Here is a 20063-nt window from a genome sequence, read left to right as displayed (position 1 = left end):
CGAAGTGCCTCCTGGTGCATCTCGCTCAGTATGTAGGCCAGAGCTCCGGTGATGAAGACGCACTTTAATGGGAAAGGATAAAGGACAGCAAACGCTCGCAACTATTCAAGGAGCAGAAACAACGCAGCAATCAGCAAGGTCTAAAAACAAACACACCCCAGAAACAAGATGTCTCCTTCTCCCTCTGCTTTCACTTACCGTATCTAATCTGTAAATCCTGTCTTGGCCAGGCCAGTCCCTTAAGTGAGAGATAAGGGAGTAAGGGAGGGGGAGAGGAAGGTAGGGAGGAGGGAGAGAGAGAAAGGGGGGGGGGACTAGGAGGGAGTGGAGGCTCTACCTTGGAAAGCCATCAACTTAACTGTTTATAAAAGCCACATGAATTAATGTAAGCAGCCATCTGAGCCAGTTAGCCATTCCTGACCTCTCTCTACCTCTCTCTCTCTCTCTCTCTCTCTCTCTCTCTCTCTCTCTCTCTCCCTCTCTCTCTCTCACACACACTCTGCCTCTCAGTGTGTGTGTGTGTGTGTTTCCATACAGAATGGGAGAGATTTAAAACAAATGAGGAGACGGATCACGGAGGTCCGGGACAAAAGTAAAAACACAGAGATCGCTCGCTTCTTTTACATTAAAATACTCTGAGTGCATCTATAGAGACGGAATTAACAGGATGTTTAAAATCCTTAAGTAAGTTGTTTTCCAGTCCCATAATCTCTGTGGGTTACAATGTTTCCTTTAATCATTAGAGGGATCCTACAGTCTGTTTGGTGAAGTAACCTGAACACGGTGATGAAAGCAGAAATAACAAAAAACAACTTCAGCTGATTAATGAGAGATCTTAAGATCAATTTAATCAACTTTCTGTCAACTTAAAACCATGAAAGAGATCTTAAATTGATTAAATCTGCTGCTGTGTCCAGAACGGACATATCAGGCACAAACCCGTACACCAGAGCTGTAAAATGACTCGGGACGTGACGGGGACGAGCTATAAGTTTGCGAACAGATGGCCATAAATTGAAAGACATTCCGGTACAGAAACGATATCGGTCTCTCTGCTAAGACGCTCTTGGAGGGCAGCAGTGGGTTCCTGATAGTGTGTGGCTATGGGCCCTGACAGGAAAATAAACAACATTGGGCTTTAGTCAATAGGCCTTCCTGTAAGTTTGTTGCTTGCAAGTCTTCTCAGGTATCAGGAAAAGCTTTATTGATACGCTCTTGCAAAATGGATGACACTGGATCGAGCTGATCCTTCCTCGACGCGGGGGACATGAATATGTGCTGTTCAAAGTGAAACCCATGACATGTTTGGTGGCTTTAAGAGCCAGGGGAGGTGTTTCTCTACGCGCTGCCAGGGAACCAGATCTACTGCCGCAAATAGAAGCTGACGCAACACTGAGACCGAGCCGAACTCCACCGAACCCTTAGACCCAGGAGTTCCCGTAGAGTCGAATACTTGAGCCGTCAGCAGACTGATTCTTTCATTCTTTGAACTAAAGCGAAGGGCCAAAGAGTTAAACCTGAAAGGGGGCACGGGGGAGGGGGGGGGTCTGGCGTGAATGCGGTCAGCCCTGCATAACCTTGTCCATTGACCCTCCCCTCACCCCCACCTCTCACCCGGGTCCAGAGTAAGAGCCTCATTTAGCCGCACAGAAAGAAAGGCAGAAATCTCTTTTCTCAGGAAGATTAGTGAACGTTCCTTTGGAGTCGACTTGTGGACGGCCGAGGGGGCGGAGGCTCTATTTTTCTACGGGACATTTTTCTATGCCAGAGCCGGGGGGCCGTGACCCCCACTCAGAGAGAGAGAGAGAGAGAGAGAGGCCCTGTGGCACCCTGGTGGAGACCTGGTCTGCACTCCTTCAGGCTGTTACTCTACCTGCACCTCTGCTGTGATTAACAAGGCCTCCTTATCGCACACACGCTCGCTCGCTCGCTCGCCGCACGTACCCAGACTAATTACACTGCCCGACCCCAATTCATCCATCTAAAGCACCGAAACACCCCGGACCCGGCTGCTGCTCAGACGTATGGCTGATAACTTCTCATACAGGAAAGATCCCGCTTCTTGCCAGACTGTATTTCAGTTTTGCGACAACAAATTCTGTGAAAATGAGTGAGGTTGTGCTTCGATACATCAAAGCTTCAGATGATTATCTATGGACGATGTGTTTCTTTATGCAGGGGAACATCAATCCCTGCCACACGCTGCAGCCACATCCCCAGGAAGACGAACGGTTTCAAGAAAGAGAAAGAGAGAGAGAGAGAGAGAGAGAGAGAGAGAGAGAGAGAGAAGGGGGGGGGGGGGGGATCAGATTGCTCCTCCGCTCTGCTGGCCTAGTACGGTCAACCCACAGGTGAGTGATGATGGGAAAGATACTCCTCTGCAAAACTTACTGGGAGCGTAATCACTGGCTGGCAGATCTGTGTTTGAAAGCGCGTACAGCACGGAGGATTAGTCAAGAGAGCGTCTGAGCGTGTGAAGGAGGGAGTGAGGGGGGGGTGGGGGCATCCATCACAGGTATTCCTTTGAAACGGCGAGATGTTTTACTGTCCTGGAAGCGGGTACCTAATCTGAACACATGTTACTCTGACATGGTAAAAGTACAAGCCGACGCGGGCTCGTAAATCTCGCGGACAGAGGGATGGGGAGGGGGGAGGAGGCATCGCTGGAGGAGTCAGGTTGCGAGAGGGGCGGGGGTCGGAGCAGCGGGGGGGCGAGCCTGTGGAAGCACGCCCTGGCTGGCTGTGAGACAGATGCAGGATGTCACGCAAAGTGCGGGCGCCCGTTTAAAACCATTAACAAGGATCCTCTGATTCCTATCAGAGAGAACCTGAGCTGTGCTTCCATTCTTTAAACCCTGACCCCTGCGCTTGCTTATGGACCCTGCCGGTGAACGCAGTGCCTAAACCACAAACTACAGGCCCAGAAAGAACAGGAGTCCAGATGATCATATATCAGTGAGACGCTCCTCTATCTGCTCCGTCTCTTCCGTTTCTCCAATTTCCTTTCCGGTTTGAACGCACCTCGTGACAGGAAGTCTCAACAACAGATTGTTTAGATTATGTGTCATCGAGGGAGAGACATGTGTGACGGCCCAATCACAGGCCGAGCATTGAACCATACGCAAAGACGTTTAGATTCACCTTTGCAGTTCAGTTCTAAAGCATTTCTCCATGAGACACTAGAGACAGGAGCTGACACGCTGGATTCCATCACTGAGGTTACAGTGTGTGTAGTGTACACATGTGTATCTGAGGCTTTAATCGGGATAAGAGGGAATTTAAATGAGCCAATATGTGACAATTCACTGAGTAAGTTCATTTATTCACATTTGTTCCATATTCTTCTTCTGCTTATTCAAACAACCGAGCAGTGAAATCAAACGGATAAACAAACCAAACTGAAACAAAAGCAGAGCGGTGAAACTTTCTAATGACACACTAACGTCCTACTTCCTCTGTTTCCTCTCGTCTGTAACAGCGGCTCAGCGTTGCGATGGCAGGCCACCAGCGCCTCCATCAAACGGTGAGAAACTACTTATTTACTTTAAAGACATCTCGCAGCCCTTCAGTTGTTGCCAGGGCCGCTGCCCTCAGGGCCGTCGGTGTCCACCAGCGAGGCTTTGACGGTCCACGTTACTAATTGATGACACTGGTACCTCAGAGGCTGGAGCGAGGTCCTCCAACCTCGTTACGCCGCGTTTTCATCACACGCTCGCTAATGAAAGCACGAGCGCTCATCTTTTAATGATGACAAATTCATGGAGTGTATCTCACACACCCACTACAGTAGTGACCCCCTCACAGTCGCCCACTACTTTAGTTTGAGCGTGAGGTTATGAAAAATCAACAAACCCTCTCCTTGTGACACACAATGGCCCTAATTCTGTAACTGAGTGAATAATTCATGTTGTGGCGATGTTTTCTTCTTCTTCTGTTTTTACTTCTGTCCTCTTTGTGGAGGTGCCAGCGAGGGCACAGCGAGACGTCCCAGTTTCTCACCCCACTTCCCTAAACAATTAGCGCTCGCGGCTGTCCTCGCGGCAGGCCACCGGGCCCATCATTAGGCGGAAGCGCCCGCTAATGCCACAGTGTCGCGCGCCATCTTGTTAGCATTTCAAAGGTGCCTCCCTCCTCCCCGGCCTGTATCTCAGCAGCGCCTCTGATGCGCCGCGTCGTCCACCGCTATGCTACGCCAGAACCCCTTTTAGTAATTCATGACATTTACACTTGGGAGGTGAGAAGAAGGTCTTTCCGTCTCATTATAGCGTTTTCTTCATCACCCATTCTCTGACATCACACAGCCCACATCTCTGGATCCAAACCCTTTTCATGTGCCACCCAGCCACTGATGTGACGAGCCGCCGCGTTTGAGTGCGAGGCTAATCATGAGGAGCACCAGGATACAAGAGTAGCTCATCTACAGACGTTTGAAAGGCCGGAACGTTTGGAAATTCCCACAAAATTGTCATTTACTAGCACATACCGTAGGTAGCATATGAAAACGTCGGTTGAGTAGCTCTGTAAGCGTCCGTACCTCTAGTCAGTGTGGTGGGTGACGGCTTCTTTGGGAGCTCAGAGAAGACGCTTCCATCCAGGCCGGAGCCCTTACACTCCTTCTTCTCGGTGGCTGTGGGGGCCGAAGTCTCCATGCTGCTGTTTGGGTTGTGAGGCGACCTGGAGAAAAAGCGGGAGACAAACAAACGTTAAACAAAAAACATAAACAAACGAAACAAATGTTTTAACAATTTTTAATTTCTGTGTAAATGAATGTGTCTGTAGGCTCTAGAGAAGAAGAAAATGAAAAAAGAAACCATGAGGCCACCGCAGCTGAACAGGCAGAACAGCGCCACCTGCCTACAAAAACGTCCTCGGCACAAAGGATTTCATCTATTACGCCTTTAATTTGATAAACTAACTGGAAGTTTGAAACAGTGATGTGATTGTTCCCAAACGTTCAGGCCTCACAGCTCGGACACAGACTCAGTCCTTGTATCTCGCCAAGCTGCAGTACGATGAGACTACAAGAGTCTTACGCATGACATCATCTTACTGGTGAAAGCTAAATATAATCAAGCCATCACATTTGTAAGACAAGTTTGATTTTCTAGGATATAAATCCCCTCTGAGCTCAGAGATGCTTGGCTTCCACACTGAGTTGTATCACAGTGTGTGTTTCCTGTGTACGTCTGTGTACATGTGTGTTGATTCTGTCAGTGTAAGTAATGTGGGGTCAGGCTCTGAGCACACATCGGTTTCTCAGTTTGATGTAATGAGTTCACACTGCGCCCTCTGTTCCAATTGTAAACGTGAGTGGCCCTTAGCGCCGAGGTTTGAGCCGCGCGCGCTGTGTCAATACCTCCTCACGTCTGTGTGAATGGCCGGCCGGCTTGGCAACGCGCCACTTGTTTGACTTGGTGGGACCTACAAGATCATCCTCGGCCGAGAACAAACAGAGAGCCGGCGGGGAGACGTTTCCACAGCCTCCCGCCGGCTCGGCCTCGCGGCTGCCCCTCACCTGCTCTCAGACGCTGGTGAGGAAGCGTGCGCGTGCTTTACTACACCTTTTCAGGCAAAACATTGAGGCAAAACCTGAGTCACGTAGTGAAATCAGGCTGAGTGGGTGATTTCATATCTGGCAGGTGCTTGAAAAACATCTCTCCCTCACATGTAACGGTCATAAATTCACAACAGCTCCTCAGTAATAGCGCCCAAACCAAAACCAAAGAGCTCAGCGCCTCTCCACACACCTGTTGGCAGCGACGGGATGTATTAAACTCTTACACGCACCAAAGACATAAGTGAGCACTCTAAAGAGGCTAAACTCTCATAAAACTAACCTGTTTATGACTTGAATTGTGCCCAAAGAACACAAACAAAACCCTGAAACAACAATCCTGGAATGAGTTCCCCCGGTGCCAGGAAGCATAAATGTGATTTTTGGTTATAGGAACAGTGAATGGAGATGAGGCGCTCTTTAACGTGAGAACATATAAAGGCAGAGCAGCCTGGTGAGAAGTGTGGAGAATGAAACTGTCACGGAGAGGGAAGCTTAATTGTTCAGTGATCTGTTTGTGGCGAGCTGAAAGTGTGAAGCGCTGTTTTGGTTTCATGTGGATATCCAACATGTCATCCTTTATTGTGAGGTGTGTGTACCAGCGGCCATGTCTGAGACTCTTCAGAGGTGCCAGTCGCCTGTCACCCAGCCAATGTAAGCCGATTAGAGGTGGGCGACTAACAGGTTTAGGCTGCATCTGCTTCTTTTTTTCTGCTGCCAAAAGCTCCTCGAGCTCGCCAGCAGCCCATCTCCTCCTGGAGAACGCCGTCACTCTGACATCACCTTAGTGATAGAATTTAACGTTCCTCTTTCATTGAGCTTTATCTTATTTGCAGTTGGCCAGAACACAGCGGTGTTTTGGGTCGTAAACCCCACGGTCCACATTAGACGTGCCTATGTAAGCGCTCAATCACACCGGAGCTCACGGCATCAGCATTCGCTCCACATAACATCACCGTCCCATGGACATCTGGCACAACTTTAATGGACGCTGCCTTTACAGCGTGCCAGCTATCTGAATGCTATTTGCCAATAGTTTGGCTCAAGAGGCTTTGTACCAAAAAAAATCAGATAATTGGTGGGATTCACTGAGAAACTCTTGGTTCTTATGAGTTCAAGGTCTCTGTCCTCATCTATAAGGTGTGACAGGACGAGGCACTCGATCATCTCTGACTGGTCTCCATCTTAAAGCGGTAGTTCAGAATCTTACAAACTGTGTAAGTGTGTGTACTGTGTGTACTTTGTGTCTTGTTGTATCTTTAACCCTTGAGTGTATTGACTGTGAAGCACTTTGTACTCTCTGGTTTTGTAAAGTGCTATACAAATAAAGTCTTAGCACAACCTAAACAGAACTGCTAACTGTTTATTTCTTAGCAATGGCCCCGACTTCACCCTGATCCGCCCCACACACACCCACAGCTTTTCTTAAGTCTGTGGCGCTGTTACATTAGCCCCCCCCCCCCCCCCCCCCCCCGCCCCCGCGTCTCCCTACAGGCCAGACCCGCGTTGCCCCCGATGACAGGGAGGCCCGGCTCTGACGGGCTGGTACAGGTGTCAGGAACCAAGTGGACAGATGGCAGGAGCCAAAGGAGAACAAACTACAAGGGTGCACTTCTTTTCTCATCTTCTGGTTGGCTGGGCAGCTCGTTCCGGCACGAACAGGATAAGCCCCCCTTCCCAAACCCCCACCCCTCTTGTGCCATGTGAACAGGCAGGAGACTTTTGGAGTGCAGGACAGGATTACAACCAAAACACACACACACAACACACACACACACCATCGCCAATCAACCCAAGAAGGGATGATTTAGCATTTTGCAGCTTCTTTAACTAGCATCTAAAAACATCTTACATCTGTAGAACTTTCTTAAATACTTAACATTCTATAAGATTTTAAAACATGTAATCAGTCAGAGATGTAGAACAAGAGCCTCTTGCTGAAGATAACTTTTTTGAAAATATTAAAATTTAATTTGAGCTTTGTTTTGCTTATGTAGTTGTGGGAAATGTCTCATTTGTTGACTTGTGCTCTGTGTGACAACGTGCAAACATTGTGTAACATTCAGTGAGTATCAGTGAATGAAGCTTCACACACGCTGATGGTGTTTGATTTGTTTGCTAATGAGGCACAAATATGAAGTGCTTAAATTAAGTGTTGTGAGTTAATAAGGCCTCTTCTCACCAAGACCTGGATCTGGTGGTCAGAAAGGCATTTTCAGACCGGAGTGACATTGATCCAGGTATGGCCAAGTGCCTACAGGGTACAAACACCGTCGTCATGTGGAGCCTCGGTGGAGGTTTGTGCTCTCTGAGTGCTTTCTTGTCATCCTATTGCCTATAATCCTATAACCATCTGGTTAATAATGACCCATTACAGGAAGTGATTCTGCCTCCACCAGCAACCAGGGTTTGCCAGGAATGAATGCCAGTGCTGAGTCCTGTGGATAACTACTGTCAATGAACCGTTACCAACCATTGGTTTAGTTCATTTGACTGTGATGCTACTTTTAAAGAAAGTATCACAGCAGCGCTCTTTGTTCGTCTTGCTCCCTGCCAAACAGCCGCTAAACTGGCCTGGATCGCTGAGAACGTGGATTCACAGGAAGGATGTCCTTGTTTTGAAGCAGGGGGTTGATTAGTCAAAGCTGAGACGAAAAGGTTCTCCGTGTTCCCTATTTAATGATTCATCGGTGCCGAAGGGAGCGAGTGTAAGCGGAAAAGCAGGTGGCAAACATCGACGGAGCGGAGAGCTATGCTGCGGCGGCTGCACGTCTTGATTTCCTGTGATGGATCACCCACACGGGCCACTTAACCAGCGAGGCCACGAGGAGGCCCAGGGAGACGGGATAAGTCACTGTCACGTTGTCTCCCTGTCCCGCCTGTCTCCGCTCTCACAGACAGAAAATGTTCATCTTCAGCCAGAGAGAGTTTGTTTACTCCTGCCAAACTGACAGATTTGGCACAAGATCATAAACCAAAGAACTTTTATCCTATGTACAACAATACGTATACATTTACCCTGTACATGTGCCAGATGGGGCGCTGTAGTCAATATCGTACTCGTCTGTGGGGTCACGGGGGCAAATTCCGTCATCTGCTCACAATCACAATCTGCTCGGACATGCCGGTCTACCCGTCATCAACATGTAGAAAAGGAACATCACCACCCTTCTATCACTGTTAGCTTTAGTCTACGGATAGCCGAAAGTCATCTACCTCATACTACCAACTCCTGTGAAGTACATCGCACAGTTCAGACTGAGCTTCAATGATGTCACCACACAGTGTTTCCATGAAACGTCTCAGCCCAGGTGCTCATGAGCTCAGACATGTATGCGGCCGTACCGTACATGTCCACCATAACTAGCTGCTTGATCTATTGAGGAAAAACTACTAAACTCTGCCTTCTCTCCCTCTCTTCTCCTCTGACTCTTCCTTCCCTTTCTCTTCTCTTCCACCTCTCTCTCTCTTTCTGTCTTTTGTTACGAGACCCGGCGTGTGTTTTTCTTAGCGGCTCGTTCAGTTTCAAGTGTTCCTCTCCTCCACTACCGTTCAACAGCTCCCCTTTCACCAACACTGAAAGGAATGCAAACACACATCAAAAGAGGACCTCTCATTTTGAAGATTTCCAGGCTTTGCTCTCCTTACTTTCTTCCTTCCTATCTTTCAGTCAGGCCGAACCTCATGCTGGTACGCTCTGCTTTCCTGGCAGCGCTCACACGCGCAAGCACACACAACGACGACCTCGCCAGCTGGCAAACATGGGAGCAGCGGACAGGTGAGCTCCTCCTGCCCCTATGGCACTTGCAGGCCTTCATACTCAGATTTCAAAGTTGGTGCTCATGCAGGTTAACAAAACTCAAAGCAGGGTTTAGGTTTGCATATTTTTGTGTTTTGATCACAGTCCTGCAGCTGGAATATCAGATTGTTGAGCTCGAATCGCCCGACTCATCGTCCGGCAACCTCCTCTTTCACCTCAGATCTAAACACAGGACGGACTGAACAGGAACTCTCCTTCTCTCGTTGTGAATTACCGCAGTTATTTAACGTCAGCCCCAAATCCTACCTACACTATATCCGGATCCAGAGAGCTCCGAGTGTAATTCAGAGAAAACACAGCTGTTTTTCCCCTCGCGGGCTGGACGAAAACCGCCTTGGCCGGACTTTCTCCACCACACGGAGGCCGTCTTTCTCGAGGAACCTCTAATTTAACTGGCCAAGCCTTTACTCCCTGCGAAGGCTCTTTTTCACTTAGCAGATCCTTCCTTCCTAGGACAACACGGGACATTTATAGCTCTGGCTGGTAAAGATTCTGAAAGTCTGAACGGCTTCATTCCAAAACACCAATGTAACACTTTTATTTCTGTTTCTCATCAGCTCATCCTCCCATTATCAAGATCTTTGGGCTTACTGATCTCTGCATTATTAGGAGGACACAAAGCTTAACACAGTGACTTGTTAAAGCCTACAGTTAACTGACTAACCTTAACCCTAACAAGCTCAACACAGTCTCAAATACTGCAAACCTTTAGAATGCAACATTTCCATTAAAAACAAGTCTCTTTGCAGCAATAAACTTCAGAAGGTGAATGTTTTTGTGGAGGTGTCAAGGTACAGAGACCTCTGGGATGGGACAAGTTTAGACTCGGACAGGCCACATTCTCCACGGGTGAGTTGCTCGTCTTTTGAGAAGGCATCTCCCCGCGAGGCTTTGAAGTGAAGGCCCGAGAGGTCGCCGAGTCGACCGTGAGAAGCCTGACAGCAACACATTAGTCATTAGTCTGATTCAGAGGCTGAAACAACACCAGTGCAGCCTGTCACTCATGCGTCGATTCAGGTCACTCAAGCAGGGAGGAGGGTGTTGCCATAATACTCAAAAAAAGTCTGTCAGGACTCAAGCCTCCTATAGGGGCAGAGTTTCATCTCAACAACTCACAAAAACTTTATGGAAACTTTGATTTATAGCTTTGAAGCATCAACAGGACTGGAATGACTCCAACTCGCACCTTCACCTCCTCGTTCAAGACTAGTACGAAGCATTCTGGAGATCTGGTGTTCACTCAGCTTATTGGATGGACCTTTATGGATCCATGGAGCAAGTGGAAAAGCCTCTTAAAGCTGCATCACATGAAGTTTTGAGTTTAGTTCAAATATATTCACCTTCCCCTCGTAAAGTGTCTCTCAACGCCTCATAACGTGAACTAAATGTGAAGCTGTTGAAGAAATGTCAACTTGAATCCATCAGGGTCCGTTCAAAGGCCTGCAGACCTGTAAGAGATCTCCACATATCTCCAGAATCCTAAAACAAAATGGCCTGAAAATTCACTTAAATCGTCATAAATCGCCGTATTCTTCCTTTGTTGATCGTTATAAAACTTTGACTCTCTGCTCCCTTGGCGTGAGGGTTCAAATCCCTCCCTCGCTGTAACCCGACCATCCAGAAGACACAGAATGCCGAGCATCTAACGACTGATCCGAAAGACGTCCAAAGCGGCGGGGACGAGACCCTGTGGATGAGTTCTAACCCACCCCTGAACCTGACCTTTCCTGCTAGTAGAGGCAATATCCTGTGCTTGATCTCTTTGTCTCCCTCGACGAACAGAAAACAGATGTGGAACTTATGGCCTACATATTAGAACCCCAGGCAGGGAGGAGCATCAGGCGCTTGGCCCTTTGCCTTTAGGTTTAGAGAGAAAAGTAAAGCGAACAGGCAGGATTGAAGCTCACAAACGGACCGTAACTGTGATTAAGGCAAGACGGATGGAATTCATTTGTTGTACTTACTGTACATGAAAATCAATCAACTTAAATCTGAATAAGACGTAAATGTTGGACCGGATTCATGTCTTGATTAGTTAGAATCCATGTAAACGTGCCGATCGTTACACATACAATCTATTCACAAAGTAGTGTAAGTAAGTAAGTAAGATGTGATAACGCCTTTACTGAGGTCCGAGGTGTGTGTGTGTGTGAGATTCAGCTGTCATCGGTGCCACCCGGCTCACTGCTGAGTGGAGTCGGCTTCCTCTCTGAAGCATTTGCTGGGGTCGTTGGTCCTAAATGTGTTGTTAGCACTCACTCTCAACTGCTTCAGCTGTCAATAACCTCAGCAGCTACTTAAGCAAAACTGCCTTTGTGTGTATGTGTGCGTTTCTGTGTGTGTGTCCCTCTGTGTGTGTGTGTATTTGTGTGCAGAACCACCGCGGACGCAGTGAATAAAGATTTGGCCAAATCAAAGTTGGCATCCGCTGCGCTCGGGTTTCACTGCGGTGCGGCTTCCACATTGTTGCGGCGTGGAGGAAGAAGTGCTTCTGACGGGTCACATTGGGTCCGTCTGTGCACCAGCGTTTCGGGGGCTCGCTGGTGCCAGCTGCTCCTCTCCCCGAGTCAGATCTCGGGCTTTTGGTGACAGGAAGGGGACACCCCTTGTTGTTGAGTGGGGGTTGAGGGTGTCGAAGTATGTGTGTGTGTGTGTGTGGGGGGCAGGGGCGGGTTCATATGCCAACAGCAGCTGTCAAAGCACATTACAGGGTGAGAAGTAGCGGTGATAAAGCCGATCATTAGGCTCTCATTACTTACACTGTCTGTCAGTAATGAATCCATTAACTCACAACACAAACTGCTCTGATTGAGATTTGGCAACACACATATCGAGATTATTTTCTCGTAGTGTGTTGGTGGGACGGTCCAAAGAAAGTCCAAAAGACAAGACAAGAGAAAAGTAGCAAACTTATGAAGATTTTATATATACAGTACATGTATACGTGGCAGCACTTTCCCCACGGTCCCTGAATGCCACGGACGTCTTGCTGAACTGTAGTGATATCAGTCCAGTCTGCATTCCCGTGATATATATTCCTGAAACTGGTGATAATGTGTATATTACTCCTTGTGTTGCGTCAGCAGAGATGAACGCTGTCACGCTTGGCTAAGCACTTACGTCGCCTTCGCTTTGCTCGCTACGCTGCGACCACCTGTTGATGATCTGTCGCGTGTGAAAGGCGACCCTGCGAGTCTCAGTTCTCCCCCTAATGAGCTGATTACAAAACACAAGCAAACCTCATGTTGGGCCAGAGCCAGCGAGGGTTAAAAGAGAGAGAGAGGGAGGGAAAGGGAGAGATGATGATGATGATGATGGCGGCAACAGACGAGCCGCGACGGAGGAGTGGAAGACTGCAGAGCCGGTCGCTAAAGACAACCACATGTCTCGGTATCCAAGCTCCGACTTTCTCTCCCTGGCTTGTCTCCGGCTTCTATCTGAGAGGAGACTGTGGCCTGGCACGGAGTCAGAGCCATTTGGAATCTAATATCTTCCATCATATGGAGACGTAAGAAGAGGAGCCCAGCCGCCCTGCCCTTGAGGCTCTGTCGACTCTGTAGCGACGAGAGCGCTCGGCGTAAATCATAACTTACAAACCGCTCCCGCTCGCCCCTCCCCGGCGCAAAACCCGAGGGTTAGGATCACAAACGCCGCCCCCGTCTCCTCTCTGGCTGTATGTTACCAGTGGCCTCTGCGTAGACCCCAATATCTGCCTCTGCATCAGATTAGGGCCCGCGGCAAACACGGCAGACAATACGGCATTGTCTGTCAGCCCGCGTCTGAACAGCTCATGCTCGGGTAGAAAAGCCTTCGGTGTGTGTCGAGGAAGTGATAATGATACAGTGGTGGGAGATCACGATCCCGCTTCTCGCAGCCAAATCCCTTGTGGCGCTAAAAGCTCGTCATCCTCTTACACCGGCCTGACAAGAGTTCATTAACCGCAGGACGGATGAGGAAAAAAAGACGGGAACCTTTTCGGGAACTGCTGTGAGAACTCTGGGCTGTCGAAGCGAAACCAAGTTTGTGTTTACAAACGACAGATGATGACGATCACTTAGTACATTTACATGTTAAGGAATATACGCAGAAAGGTGTAGACATGAAGTTTGCAAAAGCCAATTCATTGCCTTATGGCAGTATAGGTTAGTGCGTGTAAACAGCGATACTTGCGAACGGTGAACTAGCAGTGCCAGAAAAACTGAAACAAGACGACAAAACTAACATTGTAACAATGAAAACCTCTGCAACAGATCGGTTTAACCTTTTCCTTTTTCTTTTATTCACAGTACTCGAAGCAAAGTGAGAACACAGATGACAAACATGCTGAGAGAAGCAGGTCCTCTCTACTGTGGACAGGTGTGAAGTAGTTCCGAACTAACGTCTATTAGAACTGACCAGAGCCCAAACTGACACCTTCTCATTGATAACTGTCTGACCATCAATCAAACAAAACCCCACAGAAACTGGCCTAAAAATCTCAAATAATTATTGTAAAGCATATGTGATCTGGTTGATGAGGTTGGCTGAACACACGTGACGGAACACGTTGTGACACGTGAGCGGCAGATTCAATTCAATTTCAAAGAAAGCTGATCCTCACACTTTCATTGGGCTCTGAGTCTCCAAACTAGACCCAGAGAGTTTATCTTGTGTTGAGATAATGAAATCAGTCTCCTCCACCGCCCCTCCCCCCTCCCACAAATGCAGCGACCCCCCGTGACCTGGGCCGGGTTTCCCCAGAAGACCCCAGAGCTACCACCACCATTGTTCCTTTGTAAGCCGATAGACAATGATGATGTTACTGCTGAAATGCTTTTGGGAGAGAAGGGTTTCCGATGAGTCAGTATGTGTGTGTGTGTGAGAGAGAGAGTGAGTCTGGGAGTGTGTGTGTGTGTGTGTGTGTGAAGGGTTCAGCCAGCGTGTGAGGGATCGATCTTTGTTCCTACCGGTGACGACACATCGTACATCAGGCGAGTTCACTGTATACAGCGGACGATCTGTTTCATTTGGCTCTTCACGCCTGTAAGCTAGGCGCTAAGTGAACCTAAACACATATAATGATGTGGAGGACGTCTAAGGCCCAGATCACACCGCTACATTAGTCAACCTCACACACACAAAAAACAATAAATCAGTGTTTGGTTCCTTTTAAAACAGCGCCCCCCACACACACACACACACACCCTAACAAATTCCATTCCAGTCTAAACTCTCAAAACTGGGAAATTACACAGAATCTCTCGAGAAACACCAACGCACCAACACAGAGAACACCAGTCTACTGCAACCAAAAATCCAAAAAGAAGATCATTTCTGCCTAAACAAGCTCATCAGTGTCTTTATGTAACTTTTCGTATTGTGGAAATGTTCAAAGATGAAGTGAACACCTTACAAAAAACAACGTCACTCACCTAGCCTGAGTGGAAATTACCGGAAAAACGTACAACTTTGTATACTCGCCAATATTTAGTATCTTAAACAGCCACAGCTGCTCCAGGCCTCAGCAGGGAGGAGGAAGAAACATTCTGAGCAAACATTCACACTGCAGGTAGAACTATTGGAACTCTGCCACGGAGGAATCAGGCCCCAAATCGGCTTCATTATCTTTGGCCTGCGGGACTGGAGCACAGAGGGGCGGGCAACGGGCGATGGGAGCGCCGGGCGATGGCGAGGGGAGACACTGGCCAGGCCCTGCTGCACGACTCGGGCAGATGTAGAACCTGCCTGTGAAAAACTGTTTCCTCTGTAATTGCTCTTCTCTGCACAAAGCGAAGCGCCTTCTGATGATGGATGAGGTCAATCTCCCTGTAATGAGCTTGCCAGTTATTTTACCGTTCGGCTCTTAACACGGCTTGTTAAACACGCACCAGCCGCCAGCCAGCCGCCGCTCTGTTTCCCAGGAACACGCGTTGTAACAGAGGGACAGACGGTTTGGACATTTTCTTTAGTTGGCAATAGTTAAGACGAGGAGCAATCCGGCGTGACCTCGGTTTGTCGAGTGCCCACTCGTCGCTGCTCCAATGTTAAGGGGGGGGGGGGCTTGATGAGGAGGGGGACAAACTATGCTCACACCCCCCGCCTCCCTGTGCAACCCGGATATGATGTGATCCTCTTTAACCTCACACACTTGAGGGGAAAATGAACCGGATGCCTGGAGGGGTTTGAAACAACAGCCAGTAAAACAAGCGGGGATTGTCCCGTGCCGTCCCCGAGCCAGAAAGCGAAAGAGACGGGCCTGAATGAAGCACCCTACAGATGAACCCCCCGCCTCCCCCCCTCGTCTCTCTCCTCCACTTTTCCCTCCCGTCTGAAGTGCAGACTCGCTGTGAAAGATGGCGGCGTTTTCACTCAGCGCCTCGCAGCCCCTTACAGCTCCCTCAACAGCCATTAAAGTCTCATCAATTCATAGCGAGACGTGAGGGAGTCTCGGCCGACGGTGCGACGCCCCTCTGTGGCCTCCAGGCCTCACACTCACACTCACACACACACACACACACACACACTCCCACTGAGGCTAAAAATGTCCACTCAGTAAGCGACTGATGGATTAATAGAAAAGAATCAAGTCACTGTTCCAGCTGCAGTTTCTCCAAAGTGATGATCCAGACTGATGGACACTTTGAGACGAAGCATGAAACACCCAGGAAATACAAATACAAACATCTTAATATGTGCAATTCTGTGGATTAAGTCATTATAAATATAAATTACACTTAGAATATTTTTTGCAGCCCTGAGATTGAAAGTAAAATAAATAAATAAATAAATAAATAAATAAATGACAAAAGGACAAGAAATGAATTTGTCTTTCTCATTTTGATCGCAGCTCGAGAGAATCCACTCACTTCCTGTGGCTGTAACTCAATCTTGTCATAGTAATTAACGGGCGACTTAAGTGGAAGTATGAAGCAGACTGAGAGCACCAGAACAAACCCCAAAACTAAACCTGGAAACTGGAATCCCTTTGATAAAAATGCAGTTTTTAACTCGACATTTATGTAGCGAGCCACTAAATTCCACAAATTTTCAGCCGACCCACCGAGGCCTCAGCAGCCCCCCCTCCCCCTCCCCCCATGATCCCGCTCTGCTGTCGTGGCGGCTGAATGGCTTTATTGGTACAGTTTGGCGTTTTTGCACTCATTGAAACGAGACCCGCAGTGAGACGGGTTAAAGGCATTCTTCTTCTTCCTCCTCTTCTTCTTCTTCTTCTTCTTCTACTGCTTCTTTTTTCTACTTTTCAGTTTACTCAGCAGGAGTGGGTGGTGGTAGTGCAGCGGGGGGAGGGGGCTTCTCCGCCTCCTCCTCCTCAGAGTCACTCAGACTTCACTCCTCATTCCCTCCTTCTCCTGCTCTCTGTCCCTGTACGCTAGACTTCATCGGTATTTGCTTTCAAAAAAAAAGAAAGAAAGAAGCTATACCCCCCCTCGGACCTTCTCCTCCTCCTCCTCCTCCTCCTCAGTATATACCCTCCAACACACACACACACACATCCCAGTCACTCCTTTTCCAGTATTTGGTTCATTAAATTTTCTGCGGACTTCCAGAAAAGCGAGGAGGAAAAAAGGAGCCGGATCAATAAAGTGTGGGGCCTGAGCGGAGGAGCGACGTGTGAAAACAGCGGCGGGCCGTGGAGATGAAAGTGACACGGCCACTGTGGGTCCCTGAACGCCACAGAGGAGCAGAGCCCCCAGACTGAGGCTGAATAAGCTGAATGGGCTCATCCATTCTTTGCTCCTTTCACTCTCCGTAGGCCCGAACTGTTGGAACTCTTCATTCCTCACAATGGCCAAATGCACTAAAACTTTTCTCTTTTTTCTTTTTGCTTTTCTTCTCATGCAAATGAGCCCAACTCCAACCGGGGGGCTGTCATCATGCGAAGCGGAAAAACACACATGCACACACACACACACACACACACACACACACACACACACACACACACACACGGCTCTGAGTGTGAAAAGGCCTCCAGTTATTTGCAACTTTTTACTCTCTTACTTGAGACGTCGCTAAGTTTTGTAGTGAAGTTTGTTTTCTTGGGGGTTTGTGGTTTGATTCTTCCTCACCTTGTGCAAAAGAAACAAAACAAGAAGAAGGAGGCGACTGGTTGGTTTAGAAACAGGAGTAATGTGGGGGAGAGTGGCCCCCTGAGGAAACCCAAACAGTGTCTTTCCCCTTCATATGTGGGCCAGAACACACAACCAAAAGTGGGGCTCATAAGTCCACACATGAGTTTGGAGATCATTAGCAGATAGAAGAAGAGGGGGGGGGGAGCAAATATAGCAGCCTGAGGGCCACAAAGGCGTCAAGTGTTTGTTGACTGCTCGGGCTGGAGAGCAAACAGTAAACTTTGAATCTTTCAACAATAAGCACACAGAGCACAGAGCTGCTGGGCTGTGGCTCTTTGCTCTGCAGCCCGGAGGAGATTAGAAGGTTCAAGAGAGAGAGTTTCAATCTGCAGGTATCACAACAAACCAAGCTAATCTGAGTTTAAACACAGCAGTGAAGGGGCTGTGGATGTGCGCTCTCCTCCAGATGAACATGGAGAGAGTTGAGAATGAGAGTCACAGCACCTTGAGCTCAGATTAAAACCCGTGTGTGTGTGTGTGTGTGTGTGTGTGTCTGCGCTCTGAGCGGATTGGCGCCGAGCTCCGATCGCATCTCCTCACGGATGGATCGAGTTGCAGGACAGAATTTTTTGGATTCCAATGTCAGATAAGTTCAAAGTGCAAATGAGATGTGAAGCGAAGCCCCGACAGCGGAGAGAGAGAGAGGGAGAGGAAGAGAGGGAGGAAGAGCTCTGAAACCAGCCTAAAGTCTGAACAGTGAACACACACACACACACACACACACACAGGCAGCAGGGTCTTACCTCCTCCGCTCTCCTGCAGCTCCTGTCTCACTCTGGTCCGGGTCAAACTTTCAGTCTGTTTGGGTCTCGGGTCCCGAAAACTAAAACCGATCTGACACCGACGTGACCGAACGAGCCGCTCCGAACTTGACGCGAAACTCCATGAACCGAGTTGTTGTTATGTGTGTGTGTGTGCGCAGGCGGGTGTGTGTGGGCGCGCGCGTGTGTATGTTTCGGAACTTTTCGGTACAAGTTCACGTAAAAACAAAGTTCTCTCCGCGTTAGCACGTCTGTCCCGCACACGGACAGCAGGAGCGTCCAACTTTCCCCCCACAGTCCATCTTGTTCCTGTCGCTTCTCTTCTCTTCTTGTTTGTCTGTTTGTCTCCGCGGCGCGTCGGAGGCTCTGCGCGTCTGACCACACTTTTCTCTGCGTGCGCGTAAAAGTTGGAAAGTGCGGAGACTTTGCGCTGCACAGACATGCGGCGCTGCTGAGGACTTCAGGCTGCTGATCTGTTTTCAATCCGGCCCCCCTCCTCGCTCTCTCTCTCTCTCTCTCTCTCTCTCTCTCTCTCTCTCCCTCTCTCTCCCCCCCCCCCCCCCCCCCCCCCCCTCACACACATCTCATCTCTCGCTCCCTGGTGAGTTGGGCCATTTGCTGCACCAGATGGGCCGGGCTAACTCAATCCAGCAGTTGTACTCGTGTGTGTGTGTGTGTGTGTGTGTGTGTGTGTGTGTGTGTGTGTGTGTGTGTGTGTGAGATAAAGTTTCATTTACTGTTCGATTCTTCACGGGCTTTGCACTTTAGAATGCGAGCGAGCGGCAGTTTTGGGGCGAAAGAGGCGCGCGGGCCGTGATGACGCGCTGTTGTTGTTGTTGTGATTGTTTATATATTTGATTACAATGTTAGGTGAGAACGAATCAGTCCACACACACTCAGACTCAGACCTTTGGAGTGGAAAGAGATTTTATTTTTTGTGTATGTACTTTTTTGTGCAAATAATCAATTTATGCAGAAATTTTTTTTTTGGAAAAATGTGAAATTTCTATAGATCTCTGAATTCTGGAAAGCGTAAATAAAAAAAGTTGAATTTTGACCTGACTTGATTTTTGGATTTATTCCGAGAAAAATATAATAAATAAAGTCAAAAAACATAAAAAAAATATAATAAAACTCTAGAAATGTCACGTGATGCCTTCATGCTGGTAGGAATTGTTCCATAAAATCTAAAGATGTTTATTTATCCATGTATTTGCTTTTTCAGTCCAAAGTCTTCAGTCTGAGCGTGAGTGTGTCCGTGTGGCTGTAGGAGCTGTGTGATTCTTGGTGTGGGCAGATGGATAATCAGCATCATCAGCAGGCCGAACCTTCAAACTACAGTCCCGTTTGTTATAGTGAAGGTATGCAGGCTCTGTATTTAACGTCATCATTTGTTGATTAAAAAGCAGAGAGGCCAAACAATCTGCATAATTTGAGCTTTCCAACCTTTTTCATCTATCGTGAGACCTTTTATTCCCTCGTTCTGAGTGTAAACAGTGCAGGAGGTGCTGATGTGTTGTGGACACACAGCGTTTACAGTACGTGAGTCATGGCGTTTCTTACCCAGAATGCCCCTGTGTGTTCCTGTGGATATGAATTCTCACAAACATTTACTTTATAACTCTCAGGGATGTGAAGTCACTGAGCAGCTTCACCTTTCAGGGGATTTACAAGCAGAGAAACTGAAGAAGAAGACGTGAAACTAATGCTACAGTGGACCGGACGACACCGCTGAGCTGCACATGTTGATCTATAGAGTTTGTAACATAAAATGAATGAATAACATGAAAACAATTCTA

The 20063-nt window shown here is 48.2% G+C and overlaps 1 protein-coding gene across 2 annotated transcripts in view; it reads right to left on the bottom strand.

The window, feature by feature from the left end:
• The window catches only part of gli2a (GLI family zinc finger 2a), a 63682-nt gene extending 44915 nt beyond the window's left edge, over positions 1 to 18767 (bottom strand). The window contains exons 1-2 of one of the 2 annotated variants that reach the window (XM_076167814.1): positions 18247 to 18767; positions 4484 to 4674 (exon numbers count right to left, since the gene is read on the bottom strand). In XM_076167814.1, coding sequence (XP_076023929.1) covers positions 4484 to 4649 — 166 coding nt within the window. In that variant the 5' untranslated portion in view covers positions 4650 to 4674; positions 18247 to 18767. The remainder of the gene's footprint in view (positions 1 to 4483; positions 4675 to 18246) is intronic. The other variant, XM_076167816.1, reaches the window with a different exon arrangement.
• Positions 18768 to 20063: the final 1296 nt, after the last annotated feature.

The sequence above is a fragment of the Genypterus blacodes genome, unplaced genomic scaffold (genome assembly GCF_046128005.1).
Source record: "Genypterus blacodes isolate CSIRO-AG114 ecotype Tasmania unplaced genomic scaffold, CSIRO-AGI_Gbla_v1 ptg000176l_1, whole genome shotgun sequence".
In the NCBI taxonomy this organism is placed as follows: Eukaryota; Metazoa; Chordata; class Actinopteri; order Ophidiiformes; family Ophidiidae; genus Genypterus; species Genypterus blacodes.
Note: the sequence above shows the minus strand (reverse complement) of the source record. Positions and strands in the feature narration are given on the sequence as shown.